The 14,172-nt window shown below is 55.7% G+C and overlaps 3 protein-coding genes across 3 annotated transcripts; 2 read left to right on the forward strand and 1 right to left on the reverse strand.

Annotated features, from left to right (window-relative positions):
• Positions 1-621: 621 nt before the first annotated feature.
• Positions 622-4,383, reverse strand: CDEST_06562 (Putative cDENN domain, uDENN domain, tripartite DENN domain, DENN domain lobe protein). Its single transcript, XM_062922721.1, has 3 exons — positions 3,561-4,383; positions 2,241-3,497; positions 622-2,184 (listed from the first exon to the last, which is right to left on the reverse strand). The coding sequence occupies exons 1-3, from the start codon at positions 3,948-3,950 to the stop codon at positions 1,105-1,107; spliced, it is 2,727 nt and encodes a 908-aa protein (XP_062778772.1). The 5' UTR covers positions 3,951-4,383; the 3' UTR covers positions 622-1,104.
• Positions 4,384-12,387: 8,004 nt separating this feature from the next.
• Positions 12,388-12,559, forward strand: CDEST_06563 (uncharacterized protein). Its single transcript, XM_062922722.1, has one exon. The coding sequence runs from the start codon at positions 12,399-12,401 to the stop codon at positions 12,549-12,551; it is 153 nt and encodes a 50-aa protein (XP_062778773.1). The 5' UTR covers positions 12,388-12,398; the 3' UTR covers positions 12,552-12,559.
• Position 12,560: 1 nt separating this feature from the next.
• CDEST_06564 (uncharacterized protein) lies at positions 12,561-13,270 on the forward strand. Its single transcript, XM_062922723.1, has 2 exons — positions 12,561-13,120; positions 13,200-13,270. The coding sequence occupies exon 1, from the start codon at positions 12,600-12,602 to the stop codon at positions 13,032-13,034; it is 435 nt and encodes a 144-aa protein (XP_062778774.1). The 5' UTR covers positions 12,561-12,599; the 3' UTR covers positions 13,035-13,120; positions 13,200-13,270.
• The last annotated feature ends 902 nt before the right edge of the window (positions 13,271-14,172 follow it).

Here is a 14,172-nt window from a genome sequence, read left to right on the forward strand (position 1 = left end):
TGGATGTGTCTGTCAGACCAATGGTTGTTGTCAGTTGTGCATACACTGTTGTGAGTGTGTGGTGCGTGCAACATTATGGGATCGGCTGTGCCGCTCGAGGGATCGTCTCCCTCGACCCCGTTGTCGGGGAGACATGTCAACGGCCTTGATCTTGAGACTCACCTCGCAGCGATTAGGTGATCAAAAGTTACTGTCGTAGACTTCTTGTTTTGACCGACATCGCTTGACTGGAAAGCTAGCGGTAAGTGCGCTGAAACCACGTCTAACAGGTCACTCCACTTACTCCAGGTTGTCCTTCATCCAGGGGGAAGGTTAATACTGGCAAACACATGCTGCGGCTGCCCTGTCTGTTTACCTTCCATCGGTGTTGGTTAAGAAACGAGGGCCAGACCTCGTTTAGAATGCAGGTTAGATGTGGGGAAGCGAGGAAACCCTGCTCCTCCTTGGGTGCTTTAAAGAGGAAGATTTGTGAGGAGATCGCAATCCTCACTCAAGACTCGAGATAGGCCGGATTGGTAGCTGGGGACACCCCATGCTTCACCCTTTTGCCTTTGTCACCTACATCTGCAGTAAGTGGGACAGACGCTTGATTCATGAAAACAACACATTCCATAGGATGGATGGACGGTTCTGCTGTAGGCAACATGAGACCCTTCACCTATGCTTTCATCTCAGCAAACATGGGTACGGTAGCGTCTTTAAATTTTCGCTAGATTTGGATATTGGGCAAGGAGGAACATGAAATGAGCCTAGCAAAAGCTTTGCACCCTCATAAGATACAAATGATGTAACATCGTGAGAACATACAGCCCATCCTCCGGCAAGCACTGTTTAATTATCCCAGTACGAAAGGACAGATTGGACGGTTGTCTCCTGGAGAAGAAGAAAAAGACAAAGAAAAAAATACCGGGCAAGATAGCTAACGCCATATACAACAGAAATTTTGTTGACGACCGCCTGTCGCATAGGAAAAGGTATAAGGCAAAAAGATGTATGCACAGTGTCGGTAAATCGTCCTCCCCGTCGACTTCAAGGGAAGGTCTCTCCCTGGTCGTTCGTTACTCCTCCTGACAGATCATGGCATGACCGCCCTAGGGTGACCGTTTAGCGGGTGCCACCCAGGGCACTAATGCGGGCGCCGGATGGGCGGTGAATGAGGCTGTCGGTGTGTTTGCCAACAGATTGCTGAGGCATCGTCTCGGACTCGCTGCGGTCCTCGTCGAAATCCTCGTCGTCCTCGACGATCTTGGTGGGGATGTCCTGGTGGATCATGTACTGCTGACTTGACCGCTCAGGGGTCGCGGCGCTGGAAGCGAATGACATGGCCGTGCTGCTTCGGTTTGGGACCAGGTCCGGGGTAGGGGGGATGCTGGATATCCGACCAGAGGCGGGGTGGAGGAGGCTGTCGTCGCCCATGTCGGACGTCGCATTTGACTGCGTCTCGTGACCATCGTCGCTGTGGGTAGCGGACAAGTTGCTGCGACGGCGCTGAGCGCGAAGTCTGGCGGCGCTGGCGGCGCGTTCATCAAAGTCGGCATCCTGAGCCAGCTGCAGGCCCTCAACAGCAGCCTGGCATTGCTCAGCAATGTTGCGAATAATGTGGGCGATGGCATCCGTCTTGTCCTTGAGGTGGCGGTCTGCCACGTCCTTGAAACTTGAAGCAGAGAGTCTCTTGTTTGCCTGGGCGGCAGCTGAGAGGAGACGGGCCTGGTTGGCATCAGCGTCCCTGGGGGAGACGCCGTCCTCACCGACCTCTGGCTCGAAGCCCTCCTCAATCTCACGCTCCAAGTCGTCAGGCTTGGTCAAAGACTGGACCAGGTGCTCCATGTGGTGACTCTGTCCGCCTATTAAGCTGCGAAGATGCAGCACGACACGGCGAGCCTCGTCACGTTGTCTGAGAATGGTGACGTTGGTGTGCTGAAGAGCAGCAAGCTCCTTCTTGTTGCGCTTACGTTCGCGTTCAAGCTCCTCGGCAATCTCCTGTTGGAGGACGAGGGCCTCGAGTGCATCGTCGCGCTGCTTCTCGGTAGCACCAAGACGAACGTTGAGACGTCCGTTGTCATCTTTTTGCTGGTCGATGAGACTTGCGAGACGCCTGTTCTCCCTCTTGTGCGTCTCGATCTTGGCCTTAAGATCCTGGGTTTCCTTGGTGAGCTGTTCGGCGAACGCCTGGAACTTGAGAAACTATTCACACAGTTAATAAGTACGCTCTCCCGCTTCTTGCGTATATGGAAACCCACCTGCTGTTTCCAGCTCTCGAGCTCCTCGTTGAGATAATTGTTGCGCTTAGTGACCTTGTTGAGCTCGGTGTCCATGCGACCCTTCAGGTTGATGAAATCCTGCCAGGCCTCGAGGGCATCGCGAGAGTACTGATTCCTCTCGCGGACAATTTCGTTGAGGTGCCTCATCGAGACCTTTGTCATCAAAGGCTTCTTGACGGAGCCGCCAAAGACAGCCTTAATGCCAGTGTTGCGACCCATCTTCTCGCAGACGTGGTCCATGACAGCCATAACGGAATCCTGACTCCACCACTCAGGGTCCTGAATGGACTCAACCTCACCACGCATCACGATGATCTGGCCGGCGGGGACAAGCTTGCCACCGCCATACGCAGACCGAAGATGGGGGGGGACGCCGGAAGGAGTGACATCGCCATTGAGAGACTGGGTGAGACGGGTGACAAACTTGTTGCGCTGGCTAGGATTCAGCGCGGTCGGAGGGCTAGAGGTGAGCACAAAGTTGCGGTCGAGATCAACTACCAAGGCGTCGGTCGGCGCAGTGAAGAGAGAGCGGCACTCGGCGGTGATGCCTAGAATGTAAGGGCCCGGCTCCTGAACCAAATCCTTGGCATGACGAGCATGCACAACAGGCACATAGAGACCACTCCATTCGTAAACGCGAACGCAATATCGAACAGTCTCTGCAGCCATGGTGAGCATGGCCGGGTAGTGACTAACGAAGATGATGCGGCGGGTGGGCGAGATGGCGGCCTCGATAACACCAACAATGTTGGGGATGGACAGACAGCAGAACAAGGGCCACATGGCAAAGTTCTGGAAGCCAGTGGGCGATGAGGGGAACTGGTAGCAAAGAGCGTAGTCCTTCATATCAATCCTGACAAGGTCGTTGAGTCTCGGGGCCGGGAAGCTGAGGATGCGCGAGACCTCCTCGGCGTGAAACAAGTTGGTCGCCTTGTTCCAGTGGATCCACATGCCTCGCAAGTAGTCTCCCAGAAGGTTGTACAGCGGGTACCGAGAAAGAAACGACAGGCAGTACGGGATCCAGTACGTCTCGTCAGGGTTTTCGTAGTAGTCGGGCTCGGTTCTCTTGCGCAGATCGCGAATCGTCTCTGCCCTCTTCTCGTCGGCTCGCGACCACACACGCAGACAGATACCGTACAAGGTGTGAGACGAGTCCTGCTGCAAGACGAAAGCATGGTGGACACAGTGAGGCTGGCTGCGGCCGGTGCAGATCTCAACATCGTGGGGGAAGCAAGCCTGTAAATCTGTAAGTCACGCCAAACGCTAGACAAAAAAAAAAGATGGCATTCGGTCACTGACCCGCATGGCAGCGTGTAAGGACCTCGCGATCTCGTTATCCTGCTCCAGCCTGGGACTGCTTCCGAGGATCTCGGGCAGCCAGAATTGACCAACAGCACCCTTCATGTGACCAATCTTGCCTTGGGCGGGGGCAGGAGCCTTGACCCATTGGGAAGGTTCTCTGCCGACACCGCAAACCATGTAGGCGTGAGTAAGTGTCTTGGGGGTCCGCTGCTGGGGCTTCGCGTTCAGGGTCGAGGGAATCGGCTGGGTGATGCGCGAGTGGAGAGAAGAGGTGCGGCTCGGGATGATCAGATTGTTGTCGCCCTGATCACGGGTGGTAGGTCGGCCATCGCGGTCGCCGGTCCGTGGGCGGGTGAAGGACGAGTGTGCGTGCAGCGAAGGCGCCATTTCGTCGGAAATTATTCGTTCCTGAAGGAAGAGGAAGAAGAGGTATCAAATGTAAAGTGGTGCAGTTGGATTCGAGGGAGCGAGAAGGGCTACCCGGCTGTATATGTTCCAGGCGGCACACGAGGTGACCAGCGTGTAGAATGAGAAGGCGAGAATATGAAATCGCCGAATTAGGAGGGCAGGTAAAGCACCCGGAGAGCAAGCTCTCGTCACGGTATCGTCGTCGGAGTCGTTGATCAAAAGACCGCCATTCGAAAGAGCCTCTGACAGAGCAACGTCGATTGTCCGGTCTGGTTGAGCGAACAATTGAGGCTCAAGGCACAGACGAGTTGCTTGACTGACTGGACTGCTCGGTGACAGGTGGGGGAGAGAAGAAACAAGAGAGGAGGGAGGAAGGGGAAGAAGTCAGAGTTGAGACAAGAAGAGGCTGTTCGGGCTGGAGTAAAAGGAGAGACTATGTGTCAGGGGGGTGGGGTGTTGGGATAGGATAACGGGGGAGGGGGCAGAAATCAGAGACCGGGGGAGCGTAGGAGGGTGTGCCTGAGAGAAACAAGAGTGCAGATGGCGAGAAATCGAAGGTGTGCGCCACTGGCGGGCGAGCTAAGATAGAGCCAAAGGGGACCAAGCACCACCGGCGAAGCTGGTTAAGGAAGTGAACGGTCGAGCTAGCTGCAGTCCAGATACTGTTGCTACGACATGAGAAGAGACAGAGGGAGAAGGAGAAGGGGAGGAGGAGAGACCAATTGGTCAGGGACGGTGCGCCGTATCCGGGCCTTGACGCAGGTTCCGATGCCGCGTCAAGAAAGACTCTGGTGGCAAGGTATTCTTATTAGTGCTAAGCAACCCGGGAGATGCAACCAACTGCAGGTTTTGACCAGCCGGAGTGTATTCGTACCAATGGAAGAATTGAAAGGAATCGGTTGAAGGGAAGGGGGGGGGGGGGGGGTGAGAGAGACAGAGGGGCACGGGGCGAAAGCTGGGAGTTGGGGCAGCGAGAAGCCGTTCGCAGTAACAGAAAAGGGTAGTGATGGGGGACAGAAGGACGGGTGTGCAAGGGGCAATGCAGCGAAGCGGTGCCGGTGCCACTCTTGGACCGGAGGAAGGTTCAGCGCAGATGCGATGGAAGGGCCCCCCCGGAGGGCGGAGGGGGGGGGGGGGGGGCGAAGCGTGCCCGTCGAATGGAGGAGGGCAGCGTGGGACTTGAAGGAATCTACTTGTGGTTCAATGCACCGGCGACCGACCCAGCGATTGATGGGAAGGGGACAGAACAGGGGGCTTGACTCTTGCAGGTCTTGAGTTGAGAGCCTTCCCTTCCGCACGTCACGTTTGGAGCGAGGCATCACTACCCGGCACTTAATTATTTGATAGGTTAGGTACCTTGATTAGCTGGATATAGTACCAATGTCGCTTTAGCCGGGCAACTTTGGGCAACGGCTGCGATAACTGAGAGAGAGGCTCGAGGCGAGGAACCGTTCCACTGTTGCGATATGACACAAACCAATGCTACTCGGCGGTAGCGACGAGGGAAACGAACGGTTGATGACTAGACCTAAAGCTGCAGGTAGCTTGCTCGCTCGCGTGGCCCCTCGAAACTCTCCGGGCCAAAGGCTGCTTCTTGGGATACCGATAGGACATAGGACATGGGAAACATCCGGCTCGCGGCAACGAGGCGAGGCAACTGGACAGAATAAAGAAAGAAAAAGATTAACTATTGAAAGCGAAAAAGAAAAGATTAAAACACACACCAAACACCGACCCCGTCACCAACCCTAAGCAAAACAACAGGGGCAGGCCAACAGAAGGGCCGCTGAAAGAAGCAGCAGAACAAGAAAAAAAAGGAAGTGCAGGCGCATACTAGTCCATAGTGTAAAGGGAAGTGAGCACAGGCCTCCTTTCAGGAACAGAAACGAGTTGTCACATTGCTTGGAAAAGGGGCACTACCTACTACATGCAGTACGGATGCTCTGTACCTGTACGGATACCTACGATTACATCAGGCTATCAGAGCAGCAGCAAACGAACAAAACCCCAGACTACCTACCTACTTGAAGCTACTGCAGGTCCTGCAGTGAGTCTGCTCTAGCCTCTCAAACGATCCGATTAGTCTCAAACGAGGCACTATCAAGCCGCCCAATGGGCCCGACGAGTCGTTCACTGGTCTCTTTGTTCTTTGCCAACGCCGTTGGCTCTGGGGTCGTTGCAAGCCGCAGAAGCCGCTCAGCACTGAGCAGCGATGATGAGCGTGGAGGAAGCGGCACCTCATGAAACCCACCAAACCCGAGTAACTAGCGTCGAGTCGTGGACCGTTAGCGTCATGCGAAGATACTGCTAGCGCTCAATTGCTTCTTGCGCGTCTGTCTGTAGGTATTTTCTTTTCTCTCTCTTTCTCTCTTTCTCTCTCTCGCCCTCTCTCCCCTTCGCCCCAGTCCTCGTCTTTCTTTCCCGACGCAGGGACCCCTTCCAGAGAGGGTCGACTCTCGAGTTGAACCACCCTCACCCTGGTCAATCCAGACGAAACCTGGACAAAGCCTGCTCATCATCCCCCCCTGGTCATTCTCCTAAGATTGGAACCCCACCCGTCACCGGTGGGTTCCGGCTGTTGACGGCCAATGATCGCCGGCGCCTCTCAGCACTGGGTGCTGTCGTGGGAAATTGGCCGGTCTCGTATGGAAATCATATCGCCTCTCTTTCGCAACCTTCTTCCACCTCTTCCACCCCATTCCCTGGGAATATTGGTCCTCAAAGGATCCCAGCCTTCTGCTTTGGGTCACGATTGTCATCCCCATACAAAGGCCATCTTCGGTCCGCTGCCACCACCGAGAGCGATCGGTTCCACTTGTGAGCCAGCCGTTTTCGTGTCTTGGGTCGTCCACTCGATTACCTGCAAACGACTAACCGTGTCGGTGTCGTCAATTGATGGTCTGGTTGAGTTCAAGGTTGCGGTAGTCTATCCGTGGCGACGCCTTAAGATTCTTGGACGGAATAGCACTCTACTCTGCTGATCCGGCCGGTTCTATCGCATCCCGTAGCTCGCCGTTCTCATGCGATCCAGCGCCCAACGGTGTCGAACATGGCCGGCGGCTTGCCCCCTCCTTTTCCATGTGTGTTATCATGTGCTGTGCCGCAAACCGAATCATGACTGCTGCCCACGTCGTACTCTCACCGTCGCAGTCGCTAATTTCTCGCTATCGAAAGGACATCCGAGCGGGCATGATGGAGGCACACATCCCAAGCCGGCGTCCAAAACCCGCGCACAAAACCACACCCTTCCAGGACCCTTTCTTCATTCGGATGACGAATCCAAGCTCTGGAGACCATCTACCGAAACGCTCAGGCCCCATTTCGGCATCGTTACACGGGTCGTCCCTGAAGACTGTAGCCTGTTACCGGATGCTGACGACCTCATGCGCTGCCGCCGCCGCTCGTTGTGGTTGGCTGTTAGAGCGTCCACATCCGACGAACCCGGATCGTCGCACCTGCAGCGCATCCACACAAACAGAGGTACTGTACGTGTGTTTGGGAATGGAGGACAGAAACCATGTCCTGTTTTCAGTGCTGGGTATAGCACTTATGCTGCGTTTCCTCATTTTTTTTTCTTCTTATTTTTTCTTATTGTGTACTTGTGCGATCTCAAGAGGGACCGCCTTGGCCACGTTCCTTGGCTGGGAATGGAGGGGGGCAGCTCCGCGAAGCTATGCTACAGGCTGACTACCAGCGTCTGATTGTGACCATGCTGGGCCATAATATCGCTTTGCGGACGATAACGCGCTCGCACATGCAGCTGTCAAGGGTCCTTTAATAGACACATAGTGCGAGAAGCCGTCGACCGCCAACGCTAGACCCGGGCAGCCAAGGTGGGTGGCCCTGCGCTGACGGAGGGAGCCTTCGTACGGCGGCGCGATTCATCGTCGACCTCTTTTCTCTTCCGTTTCTCCAAGGGACTTCCCTGATTCTGCAACGGAGATAAAGGATCTCAACTCAAGGGAGTGGGTTATGGGGCGATGAACACCACGGGAGATGGATCGCGAAGAGGGGAAGGGAACGTTAGCAAAGCCCCACGAAAGGCACCGTGAATGATTCGCTGCAGGTCGAACGATGGTCTATGTTGGGGGCGTCTCCCAGGTGGAGGTGAAGAGAGGTCTTGTCAGTGCTCAATGCTCCAAGTCAGTGCTTCTCTGCAAGTCGTCGGACATGACCACCAAAGCGGCAACCGCGCCAAGGACGAGGACCCGGACGCCGTCCAATCTTTGGCCAAGTGCCCTGCAGTGATGCGATGAGTTATTCGAATAAGGTGCTGGAGGGTCGGAACGCGCGCCGAGCGGGACAGGTTGACGGAGTCGGTAACCACTGCAGCAATCACTGGCACTGACAGCGTGAAGGTACGATGCCCGCCAATGTGGCAGCGTTGATTTGCTTCCCGGTGTGTCAAGCCTTCTCAATCTCAGATTGGTCACTCACAGGCACCCGAATGAAGCTGTCATCGTTGCTGTCCTCGCAAGCATATCCTCTTTCTCTTCTTCTCCCACTCCGCCGAGCTCTCCAGCCAATGCGGCTCGACTTGCGCGGTTCACATAGATGACATCGTCATCCACCGCCAGCGCTTTGACCCGCCGCTCTGGGACTCTGGGTCATGCAGCCCGGAGCACAAGGCAGCTTGGGATATCTCGCCCGTGTTAAGAGCCGCCGCCCTGCAGCATCAACGCTCCGCATAAAACGCTTCAGCCGTGGATCTGTAACCCGAAGCCCGGAGCTGCCCATACCCCCGGGGCTAAGGTCCAAACTCATAAACGCTCCGGCGTCGCTCCCCCCCCCCCCCCATCTTCTTGCTCTTGTCCACGTTCACACTATCGAAGGATGACTTCAAGCGAAGGGATTTTGGTCCGGACTCGTGCTCTTTTGTCCATTGATTGCATCGTGATCCCCCCGTGGGGCTGGAGGCTAGGGGCTGGGAGCGGCTCCGTCTGAGGCTCCAATCTTGCTCGGTCAGGTTCTTCCCTGCGCGCTCCGTCCCAACTTTCCAAGCTCCCGTTTCAATTTGCACTCGTCAGGTGCCCGTCCCAAGATGAAGGAACCCGGTCCCTGTCGCGATCCGAGCGCCAGTCCCGAAGCTCTGATCGCCGTCTACCTCACACGCCGCCGCACTGATTGACAGAAAAAGCCCGCGGCGTCCCATCCTCCCGCCCCTCCGTTCGTCGAAATTCGAACTCTCGACAGCGGGCTCTCGGGCGGTCCCCGTCTCCTAATCCGAGCTTCATTTGGATTTTCGCTGGACGCCCGCTCTGGAGCAAACTTGCCCAACGACACTTACCTCATCACCCGGTTCACCCATCCGTCTTGACGTGATCATGTCGCCGCTGACAGTGCTCGCCGGTCTTCTCCGTACCCTGCCAAGCGTAAAGCAAGACAACCTTGGGACCGTTCCGCGCTGCACAGCAAAGGCACGGAGGCGGAGGGTTTGCTGCTGCTATATCTGCAGTTCCTGCACAGCATCATCGCCCGCCACGATGCTGCGACTTCTCCCATTGGCGGATTGTTTCAACCGCCGTTTTTAGACCGCTCCAGCACCCCCAACAGGGCACTGGCGCCAGTCCCGAGAAGGACATGTCGCATGCAGTCGGGTTCCCATCCAAATTTCCCAAGCATGTCCGTAAGCATGTTATCCCAAAAGGGACCCGGTTCAACGGTCTTAACCCCTCCTGTGTCCGCCCCCTGACCCAAGCCTCGAGTAACTAGGTATGATCTGCCTTAGTCAGTCCGTAAAAAGATGAGGTCTCTGCCCATTACACGAATGAGCAGTTTATACGTAGTGCGAAGAGTGGCAGATTGCAGTAACACTATGCAATGTCCGCGGCTCTACACAACTATCGAACAATCTTGTGACGAATCACTTCTGACGGTGATAGCATTCAGCTGACCCCTGCCAGTGAGTGGCCATATGTCTGTCTGATTCGAGCAACACCCTTGTCCTGTCGTGCTCGGTAGAATTCCATTTTGGTAACGACGGATGTCAAGTGGATTCTCGCCTACTCCAATTTGGGCGACCTGTCACCAGCGGGTGTTATCATCAACCTCAACTCGTGTTGCTTAGTCGGAATCCCTGGCCAGCCTGCACTCATCGTTTGGTAACTCGACCCAATAGCTCCTTCAGGCCCCGGCTGCCGAACAAAAAAATAATTACCCGTGGCGGTCGACCCAACACCCCATACCACGACGGAGGCGCCGAGCATTCGGCAGTGAACGTTGGCTCCAGGAAGAGCCCATCCAAATGCAGTATCAACTTCGTTACTGCGTGCGACACAGACCCGGCGGTTTCGACGGCTCGCTCAGCGCCCGCCCACAGGGCTTGGCAACCCGTCTTTTTAGCCTGCTACCCGGCGTGGTTCGATTCCGGCGAGGCCGACGAACCGGGAGGGCTGTGGGCGCTTGTCCAGGGGATGCGCCGGCCGCAGTGAGCGCCGCACCGTCATTGAGCCGGACCGGTCGACTTTGCCGGCTTCGGAGATGCGCACCCGCTGGCGGTGCCAATAAGACAACTGGCCACAGCTCCGCGGTTTCCTTTGTCTTTACGCACTGAGCTATGCAAGGTATAGCTGCGAGGTTTGAAACGACAAACCAGCCAACGGCGTCGGAACCACTCTTCCGTTGTGGAAGGACGGCACCACCCCTTTCTCCAAGCCCGGCCGTTTTGAATCCACGACATCATAACGCCGTTGGCGGGCATCATTGGCGAAGGACCACGTCGTTGAAATCCACACTGAGCCACTAGTTTTGTAAGTGGCTAGTTTTCTCTAAGGCTTCGACCGGACCGTAGCAGCTCTCGAGGTCGCGCATGGCCATTTGGCACATCTGTTTCGCCCTGGCACTTTTGTTTCACGTGGAGCCACCTTCCACCCGAGTCCAGCCCCCCTCTCTATTTGATTGCTTGCACTTTAACATTGTGATTGTCATTCTTTTTTATATACTTGAGAAGGTCGTGTGTCAGGGAGGAGGGCAGCAACCGGCAGGCTGGGCTGTTTTGGGCTGTATCAGTGGCGCGCCTGTTCTCTTTGTTGCAAGCCAGCCGCGGACAAAAGCTGGCCGCCACGAAACCAGCCGAACAGCAACTTCAAACGGCCATCATACAGTATTCGTGCACTGAATCTTGAGCGACATGCGTCATGCTGATCGTCCCGAACCCGGAGGCCACAGAATCTGTCCCCCCAAGCGTCCGCCATGATGCCCCAAGAGGGACATTTCATACTTTTCAAAACCCCGCCTTCCCATTCCGAAAGCTTTTCCTAACTAGTGGGAAAATCGATCAATGCAGATCGTACGGAAATATCCTTCGAGCAAGTGGTCGGTCGAGTTGTGCGCCTCCATCTATTCAATCGTTGGTCTGTCAAGACGTACAATACTTGGCGAGTTGACAGGTGGTTCAGGCGTCGGTCAGAGAATCGCTTTCCGGGTCAAGGTAAGCCAGGGGCGAATTCAATAGTTAGAGGCTTTTCATTGTCTGGAAGAGGGTGGTGAAGGGACAGTGAGGTTCTTTCTCAAGATGCAGGGCCGCATCTTAACAGGCTGGAGGAATGGAGCAAGACGGATCGTGGTGACCAAGACGGATCGGAGGCATAACGACGGGGCCATGTGATATTCACAGAATCCGTGAAGTTTAACAGCGAGGGGACGTAAGTCATGGCGTGGTTGCTTTGCCTGGGGCAGCCTGGCCAGAAGTCTCTGTTGGCAGCAACTTGGGCAGCACCTCCAGCGTCCTATCTATCGCGTACCCAGATCGACAGTCTTTGACTTCGACCAGGCGCAGAAACGGACACAAGGGCCGTAGCAAGTCATGTTCAGTATCCCATCCTCCATTCGTTTTCTGTATTGTATTCGCAGCATGCCGAATATGCCGGGCTTTCTATTTCAATATGTTCGCCGCCTGGACTTCAGAAAAGACTTCCCCACCATCAACGATCTGTCAACAGCACCCTCAATGAAAGCAGTCCTCCACTTCTCTTGTGTTGGACACCTTGCAAGTTGGCATCTCAACTTCCGTCCCCGACCCAGACCTCCGGGAACGCCCGGCGACTTCCGGCCCGGATACGGAGGGAAGTGGGGGGCGAGACGTCGGTTACCAATTGGTAAATTCGGACATTGCCCCGCTTAATCCCGGGTCGCGTAACGGGGGATCGGAATTGTGATGGTGCCTGGCCGAAATTATCACAAACCCCGCGTTGGACTGATGTGGTGACAAAGATCTCGGGGTTTCGGCTATGGTAGGCCAGTTGGAGGAGCCAGCCAAGCGTGGACCTAGTGCCGCATTTCCTTGCGCCAACGGGTGAGGCTGTGAGCGCGTATTGAGTTGTAGGAGGAGAAGAAAAGAGAACAACGGAATACGACGCTTCCAAGGTTCCAACCGAACCCCGACTAGAGATGGAGGCACACCTCATACATGCTGGGCCGTCACGCAAGATGCAGGGGCACCCGCGCCCGTGCCCTGCTGTCGACAACGGCAGTGTGATCGATCCATTCGTAAGGGACGGTTGGAAGGGGATGGATGGGAGGGAATTCCGCCCATTTGGTGCATATGTGTGTGTGTGCGTGTGTCTCGCAAAAATTCACTAGCTCGCAAAATTCTTCTCCCGCTCGTCAGTGTCGTCGGTGAGGCGGATCATGACAAAATACCGCGGCGCTATGGACGGGCGATTTCGATTGCAGAAACGATATGCAATGACGCGCTGCACCCACCTCGAACCTCCGAGAGAAGGTCCGCCGACTGGCGGAGACTTGACCTCCCAATGCAGAAAAAGTGCCAGACGAGTGAAGAAGCATGTCTTCTGCATACTAAGCGCTGATGAGATCAGTGGCATACGAAGCAAAGGAGTAGGTGGTGGAGAAGGTCTCAACGTTGAGGACGTCCTTGCAGGCAGAGTGAGACATTGTCTGACATGTGAATGTGGGCACATGTGGCTGGTGCAGTCGACTGTGGAGCTCCCTCTCCCAGGAGGGCGACACCAGAATGCAATCAGGGGACAGGGGTTCGCAGAGAGAAAAGTGCCGCTACGACGTCGAAATTGTCCGATGATTATCGTGGCCTACAGGACTTGATTGCCAGATTGTAGGATGGGACACGAGGGAGCGCGGCTCGCCGCGTCGACGACTCCGGTACAGTTGGACGAAAGTGGCGAAGGATGGTGGGGTTTCTTCCCCTCCCGCCCCTCTCTCTCTCTCTCTCTCTCTCTCTCTCTCTGTCTGCCTCTTGCGTTAGTGTAGACCGTCCGTCCTCGTTCTTGCTGGCTTGGCTCCCGAGGTGCCGTTGATCATTTATTTCCCCTCCCACCGGCCAAGGTGTACGAAGACGGGTACTTGTGGACGACGAAGACGATAAGCCGCGGCAGCGCAGGGGCAGGGCCGAGAGTCCGAGTTCCCTTTCCGAGAGAAAGCGAAGGAGGTCAGTCCATATTGGGGGTGGTCAGGAGAAGTCAGGGGAGATTTGATTGACACGAGCAACCCCAAATCGAACATGAGAAATTAGGAAAGGCCTGGCTGGCGCATTCACGGGTCATATTATATCCAAATGCCTGGCCGGCGGCGAGACTAGGTTTCTATGGCGCGGGTCTGAGCCGTCACGACGACCCAAAGGATCTGCACGAGATCCAAGGGAGGAACAAGGGAGAGAACAGCAATGGCGCCGCCAGGTTCAGCTTCCAGCAATCAAGCAATCAGCAGCAAGAATCAAGATCGGAGGAGGGAGAGAGGAGATGGCAAGGGGAAGGGAGGAAACGCCGAGGCCTCACCCCCCTCATTTTGAGCAAACTGGGCTGAACTTGTGAAGGCCGGACCCGTGTAGCATCGCATCAAAGCGCTGTCCCAAGGCTCGACCAAGAGAGCCACCAAGGTCTAGGTACCTTGTCCTTGCCGGTACACGGGCTCGAGGTTCGCGACGATTTCGTCGTCTTGGGCGAGATTGGTAGGGAGCTTGCACCGTCGAGGTCTCCAAGTATCACGCTATTTGCGGCGTAGTGCAGGATGTGGTCGTCGTTGGCTTGGGATTTCCCGTGCTAAGGTTTGAGGAGGGGGGAGGGGAGGTAGTGTTGTGATACGCAGCGATAAGCTTGGAGCAGGGCTCAGGGCCAATTGGGTCAAGGCAAGGTACCTCCATGTGGAAAGGAACTACCTGGGCAAGGACATGTACTGCCAGACAGTCGTCCTTGCCTTCTGGATACCTTGAACAAGCATGACTCCT

The sequence above is a fragment of the Colletotrichum destructivum genome, chromosome 4 (assembly GCF_034447905.1).
Source record: "Colletotrichum destructivum chromosome 4, complete sequence".
Taxonomy (NCBI): domain Eukaryota; kingdom Fungi; phylum Ascomycota; class Sordariomycetes; order Glomerellales; family Glomerellaceae; genus Colletotrichum; species Colletotrichum destructivum.

Excerpts from the sequence above, each read along its gene's own strand:
- CDEST_06563 (XM_062922722.1), top strand. The coding sequence starts at position 12,399 with ATGCAGGGGCACCCGCGCCCGTGCCCTGCTGTCGACAACGGCAGTGTG.
- CDEST_06562 (XM_062922721.1), bottom strand. The coding sequence starts at position 3,950 with ATGGCGCCTTCGCTGCACGCACACTCGTCCTTCACCCGCCCACGGACC. Across the intron at positions 3,498-3,560 it reads CCTTACACGCTGCCATGCGG|GCTTGCTTCCCCCACGATGT; the intron begins GTCAGTGACCGA and ends ACAGATTTACAG. Across the intron at positions 2,185-2,240 it reads TCGAGAGCTGGAAACAGCAG|TTTCTCAAGTTCCAGGCGTT; the intron begins GTGGGTTTCCAT and ends CTGTGTGAATAG.
- CDEST_06564 (XM_062922723.1), top strand. The coding sequence starts at position 12,600 with ATGACAAAATACCGCGGCGCTATGGACGGGCGATTTCGATTGCAGAAA.